General features: G+C 35.5%; 2 protein-coding genes across 4 annotated transcripts; one reads left to right on the forward strand and one right to left on the reverse strand.

The window, feature by feature from the left end:
- Positions 1–1,149: 1,149 nt before the first annotated feature.
- Positions 1,150–3,856, forward strand: LOC109539346 (diphosphomevalonate decarboxylase). Of its 2 annotated transcripts, none has more exons than XM_019907029.2 (6): positions 1,150–1,322; positions 1,381–1,451; positions 1,913–2,027; positions 2,676–2,893; positions 2,945–3,505; positions 3,559–3,856. In XM_019907029.2, the coding sequence occupies exons 1-6, from the start codon at positions 1,271–1,273 to the stop codon at positions 3,700–3,702; spliced, it is 1,161 nt and encodes a 386-aa protein (XP_019762588.2). In that variant the 5' UTR covers positions 1,150–1,270; the 3' UTR covers positions 3,703–3,856. The 2 variants fall into 2 exon arrangements, with proteins under 2 accessions (XP_019762588.2, XP_019762590.2); XM_019907031.2 differs by lacking the exon at positions 1,150–1,322 and adding an exon at positions 1,617–1,831.
- On the reverse strand, positions 3,836–6,158 carry LOC109539349 (protein stunted). Of its 2 annotated transcripts, XM_019907035.2 has the most exons (4): positions 5,943–6,158; positions 5,285–5,415; positions 4,744–4,767; positions 3,836–3,952 (listed from the first exon to the last, which is right to left on the reverse strand). In XM_019907035.2, exons 1-3 carry the CDS (start codon positions 5,969–5,971, stop codon positions 4,754–4,756), a joined length of 174 nt encoding a protein of 57 aa, XP_019762594.1. In that variant the 5' UTR covers positions 5,972–6,158; the 3' UTR covers positions 3,836–3,952; positions 4,744–4,753. The 2 variants fall into 2 exon arrangements, with proteins under 2 accessions (XP_019762594.1, XP_019762593.1); XM_019907034.2 differs by lacking the exon at positions 4,744–4,767.

Raw genomic sequence — 6,158 nt, forward strand, 5'->3', positions numbered from 1 at the left:
GTTCAAGGTGTCACAGCGTAAGAGGCGAGGTGTTATAACTCATTGACACAGGCCGGCATCAACACAAAAGTGCCATATATAAAATAGGCATTTTAAAGTATTACTTAAGTGTCTCATAAATATTTCGTGTTATTCGTTCGCACTAAACAAGCATGTTTACTGTTGTTATTTTAGCTGGATTACTAACATTCGACATCCGAGTGAGGGAACGGAAGAAGCCAGGCCAGGCAGGTGCAAGAAGGAAGTTTACATGGAAGAAACGTTAATTGTTAGATGTAAATATACGAAATGAGATGACTGATGTATTTTTCCTGTTTATTTCCATTAATCTCCATGGGTTTGTATATGGAATGTCCCGTAAGCACCGGAGCCGTTCACATTCATTGGCTCACAAGAATACGAACTGAAATACCTTTAATGAAGAAAAAATGTCCAGCTTTTGAGGGACAAAGTTTTGGAAGAAATGTGTTTCTTGTAATATCGGTGGAGTGTTGGGTGTTAATGGAACTTGCGGTGAATTTATTCCTAAGCAAGACTCATGTTTTTTTCATCCGCTTTCGGCAAGTGATGAATTCTGAAGTTCTAGAATTCGATTGCATGGAGAATTTTTTTACCTAACAATCTCTATACTTTTTTCACTTAAAAAACTTAAAAATTAAAGTTTTGTTTTAAGTTGATAATACTTAAATGGTAAGAAAACCAAAACCTGTTTTGTGCAAAAACTGTGAAACTGCGAATGCTCAAGGTTTTATGAAGATGTGAGAACTTGGCTGCATCTTCCATATCTAACATTCTAGTACTTTTTGTACCAAGACTCTTCAGAAGGATCCACTGGTTCAAAAGCGGATGGATTCATCAAAACATTACATAGGAACAAATCAACATCTAGTTTTTGAACAATATTCTACCAAGAATATGCTGGGTTTTGCCAAGAAAATACAGAACTAACGGGGTTTTTTTGATAACCCCAAGTTCATACTAAAATTAAAATTACACGATTTTTGAGATTCTGGGGAAAATATGCAAATATGTTCCAGAAAAGGATAAGGAGACCGCCATATTGCGGGTTGCCTAGAAATCTTAATTTGGCAACATTCCGTTATCTTCACCATCCATCAATGTCAAGTTCAGTGACCTTGACCGTAACACTTATTTAACCTAATTTCGTCGAACTGGCAAAACATTCTACTTTTGAGTCTGGTAAGATCCGGCTGCTTCTTGTTATTTATTTATTTTATTCCTAAAGTAGCGAGTTTTGCCGAAAATCATCATGAAAATTGTGACTTGCGTAGCCCCAGTGAACATAGCTGTTATTAAATATTGTAAGTGGTATTTACAGTATTTAAACACTGAAACCCAACAAGAACATACTGTTTGCAGGGGGCAAACGCGATGAAAACCTAATTCTTCCTATAAATGATTCCATTAGTGCCAGCCTTAGTACGGACATTGTAAGTATTCTATTTTGCTAGTTTGGGGGCCATACAGTTGTTCAACATACATTTCGTCCAAAAGCTTTGTACGGATTTCTATCAATGGGTTTTCTGCCTTATTGGAGCAACGAAAGTTTATCAATCACAAGAGTACATTTTTGAATTACAAGCCTTAAAATGCAGGGCTGAAACTGGTCCCATCGGTGCTAAAAGAAGGAAAGAGGAAATGATGACTTCAAAAAACAAGAAATATTATTGAGACAAAATGGTTTTGCAAACATGAATCCGCCTAAGCTGCAGATAATAAATAAGTGGCCCAACAAATTAAAAGATACAGTGCATTGCAAAAACTTCCCATTCTAAAGATAATCATTATCAGTACTGCCCATTTATGTCAGGTATTTTTAGCCTTTAGTATTGTTTGCTGTTGTACGGAAAAATGGAAATGTATGCTAATAAAGATTTATCTTTTTTTCCAGATGTGCGCCAAAACGACTATCATGGCATCGCCATTGTTAAAAGAGAATAAGTTTTGGCTGAATGGAAGAGAGCAGACGTTCGACTCTCCGAGATTGAGCAACTGTATCAAAGCCAGTAAGATTTTTAAAATTTCTTATAATATTGGATATCTATAGATAATTAATACATTAAGTAAAGAAGTTTTAAAAATATTCACAGCGGAAAAATCAGCGAAACGACCATAATTCAACAAAAGTTTGAAGTCACCTTTCTCGTAAGCCCTGTACTTGATTTGCAACGAATGAATCTGAAGTAGCGATTTTTCAAGAATGCTTTAATTGCCCTGTTGAGTGAACGAGTTGAGAATGATAAGATTATGATGTTTGACATGCTTTCATCATAGAGAAAATGTATTCGTCCGGACACCTTATGGGAAAAATGTTTTGAAGTGTTTTTTCTCCTGCTCCACTGGCTTTTATGAACGAATGGCTACTAATTCGTATTGCGATCTTTCTAATCAGGTTGTACGGCAACTTATACATAATTTTTCCAATTCTCTTTTTAATTCGGAAGCTGTTAGGAGCGCTTGCAGTTCTTGATCTCCTCGTTCCAAAGGATGTTATGTGTTATGTATTAAATGTTCTCCTCACAGGGCGAATCAAAATATTTCAAAAAATCGTTATTACTAAATCACCCTGTTTTACTGAAGAATTGTCCATCAACAAGCATGGATGTGGGAGGCATAAATTATCGCATTTTTAACGTATGTTGTGATTATTTAAGTCAGAGCCCGTTGCGATGAAACGTTGCCACAATTCAACTGGAAAATATCCATTTGTTCAGAGAACAATTTTCCAACGGCAGCTGGCTTAGCATCTTCAGCAGCGGGTTATGCTTGCTTGGTGCATGCTCTAGCCCAGTTATATGAAATTAAAGGGGAAATATCCGATATTGCTCGACAGGGTTCTGGAAGTGCATGTAGAAGTATTTATGGTGGTTGGGTAAGTCTTCTCCAATGATTAAACGGCGAAAGATATCTGAAATATTTGTAGGTGCAATGGCACAAGGGTGACCTACCAACAGGGGCCGATTCCATCGCTACGCAGATAGCGCCTGCTGATCATTGGCCCGAAATGCGAATAATCGTATTGGTCGTAAATGATTGCCGGAAAAAGTATAGCTCTACTTCAGGAATGAAAACGACAACAGAGACATCAACTTTGGTCAAGTTCAGAGCAGAGAGCGTAGTCAATCAGAGGGCAAAAGCTATGAAGAAAGCTATTGAGGACAAGGACTATGAATCGTTCGCTGAAATCACTATGAAGGATTCAAACCAAATGCATGCTATTTGTTTGGATACTTTTCCGCCGTGTGTTTATATGAACGACACGTCCCATGCTATAGTCAATTTAGTCCACAGCTATAATGAATACAAAAAAGGACAAAAGGTTGCCTACACATTCGATGCCGGTCCAAACGCTTGCATTTATCTCCTTCAATCTGAAGTTGAGCAATTTATATCAGTGGTGAACCACGTTTTTCCTAAACCTGCTGATATTGATGCAGTTGAATACTATAGAGGGCTGACTTTACCCAATAAGCAACTTGACAAGGTAACTTGCAGATTTATAGCAATTAGATTCGATAACAATATTGGAATTTTTAGAAAATTGTCGACGACCTAAACTTAACTCCTCATGATACTGGTGTGCTGAAATACATTATATATACCAAAGTAGGAGGTGGACCACAAGTATTAGGCGACCCAAGTGAACATTTACTGCAAGATAATGGTTTACCTAAACAGTGAAAAGAAGCGCTAAAAATATGTATTTTATGAAGTCAAATTGCTTCGTTGTTTATTTTTCATTGAGGTGTATACTTCGCAGGTAAAAAGTGGCATTTTTGTATGGTTGTGGTTTGTAAATTATTATGGAAGGTAATTAAACCAATCTCTAGTAAAATCTATTGCATTATTTTTTAACTTACGAACATTTCCACTTAAAACTACTTTCTGCTTAAAATAGTTCTAACAGGTGATATCTAATATTCCGTGGACTCTGAAACAGAAAAGCTTTATTAATATTATTAAAAATCTATAAATATCCGCCTGGAACAAAGTTAGCACACCCCATGAAAAAGGACAAACAATTGAAAAACGACAATAATAATTCAATTTTGTTTTAAATTATTTTTTTTTCATGTGTTTGAATGCGCTTATTGAGAAAAAGTTAATTATAAACAAAAACCGTAGAAAACTTGATGAATCGGTGTAAAGAAGCAGATTTTTCTTACCACCTTGAAAGTCAATAGAAACGGTAATATTTTTTCATTTACCTACATATGCTTTTATGTATTTTGAGCTGCTGAAACACTTATCTAAATTATGTAAAAACATAAAATGTGGTTTACATTTTATTGAATGCCAACGAAACATAAAAATGCATGAAGCAATGAAAACATGATCATAAATTCCCAAAATGTACTTGTCTTAAGCAAAATACCGATCATGCTTTGATAAGAGATTTTTACTGGATAAATAGCTTCCCATCGTTTTTTATGAAGATTTATTCACTCATCAATTGATTATGACTATTGCGAATAATAAAACCAGGTTTTTATTTCTTGCGGCGAGGTGAAAATGGGACCGTAAAATGTTTTCCCTATTAGATTGGCTAGTAAATCATAACTCTTCACAACACACCCCCACATAACATCTTTAATAAATAGTGAGTGAAAACAGCACTCGATTAGTATAGTAATTTAACACTCAAGCAACTCAATGCATTGCGCTTAAAATGTGATTAGTAAAAACCTCGTGCAGATAAGATTTCAATATCTGATCACTTACTATATTTTCTCTATTCTCTTGCATCTGAAATACATTAAACAAATAAAGTAACCCGTAATATTAAACTTGCGAGATATAATTATGGTGCTTGCAAGCATTTATCATTCGCTCGATTATATAAAAACCATCAACGAAGCAAAAATATTGCTAATCAACCATGAACTTACAGGAAATAAGAACAAAGTTTCACGGAAATTACGCAGAAGGTAATGTCTGTGCTCCTTAAACATTCACAACAAAATCTCAAAGCTCAAATAATAGAGATATCTTAGGTATACAGAGCAATTTAAATTGACGTAGTTGCTGCGAAGGACTGTGAAAGACATTTCGAATTGAAGATCGCATTGCAACTTAACGGTGATATTAACCATTATTGAAATATAGTTATGTATTTGATTTATTTTACTTTAAATTTTTCAAAGGGTGTTATATATTTAATCAATTATAAAAGCGTAATTTGCAAATAAACGTACATTTATTTTCCTCTCGGAAATACTTTTAAATTGAATGATAAGCAGTAGCAATATTTATTGTAACTTACTAATTGCTTTTCCCCCTTCCCATTTGGTGATTTTTACGTGAGAGTCATTGCGTTTGGCAGCATCCGCCCTTAGCTCAGTTTTGAGGGCCTGCCTCACCACTTTAGCGGCGATGTTCGAGTAGTTTATGTAGCTAGAGAAAGAGCAAAAAGTTGCGAAACTTGCCATAATTCCTAAAGTATTAGTTTGGCAAAAAACACACAGGTCTGGCCAATTTCTGGCAGTAATTGAGTGCTAGAATTTTGCACGCATAATTAGTTAATGTTGATTGTAAATTGGACTACTTAAGGCTCTGTGTCAGTTCTTAGGTTGCAAATGAAGATCAACTCAGTTCTAAATATTATTTTGGCTTCATCAGAAAATTAATAAAACCGCAATTCGGAGTTCCTAAGCTGTGAACAGATGAAATTTGAGGGTCCCCGAATATCGAAACAGCTTATATGCCAGGACCGATTGGAAAGATCCAGTCTGTCGTTATCGCCTTTTTGGTGGCTGACTCAATCAAGGGTTTTGTGCCAAACTAATTCAATAACACCACTGCAGGACTACGAACTTTTTCTCAAATTAGAAAAACATTATGTAACTTCCTAATAACACCCAACTTTCGGTACGGAATCGACGATGGTTCCTACCGATATACAAGTATAATATTTGACTTACTTTAGACCGGCTTGTCTCCAGGCACTCATTTTTGTCTATATTTTATTTCGAAACTCGAAAAAAAGGGGAAAAACAGCTTATTAAGACCAAAAGTCTACAAGGAGTTTTGTAATAGAAATAGAACAAGCGAAAGTGCGCCGGTCAGGCAACATTCGATCAAAGTCAAAAGCAGCTGTTTCAAAAGGGAGCGTTCCGTAGTTGGTTCCGTAAATCATT

Source organism: Dendroctonus ponderosae, unplaced genomic scaffold (assembly GCF_020466585.1).
Source record: "Dendroctonus ponderosae isolate FM_Combo_2020 unplaced genomic scaffold, Dpon_F_20191213v2 Dpon_F_20191213_9, whole genome shotgun sequence".
Taxonomy (NCBI): domain Eukaryota; kingdom Metazoa; phylum Arthropoda; class Insecta; order Coleoptera; family Curculionidae; genus Dendroctonus; species Dendroctonus ponderosae.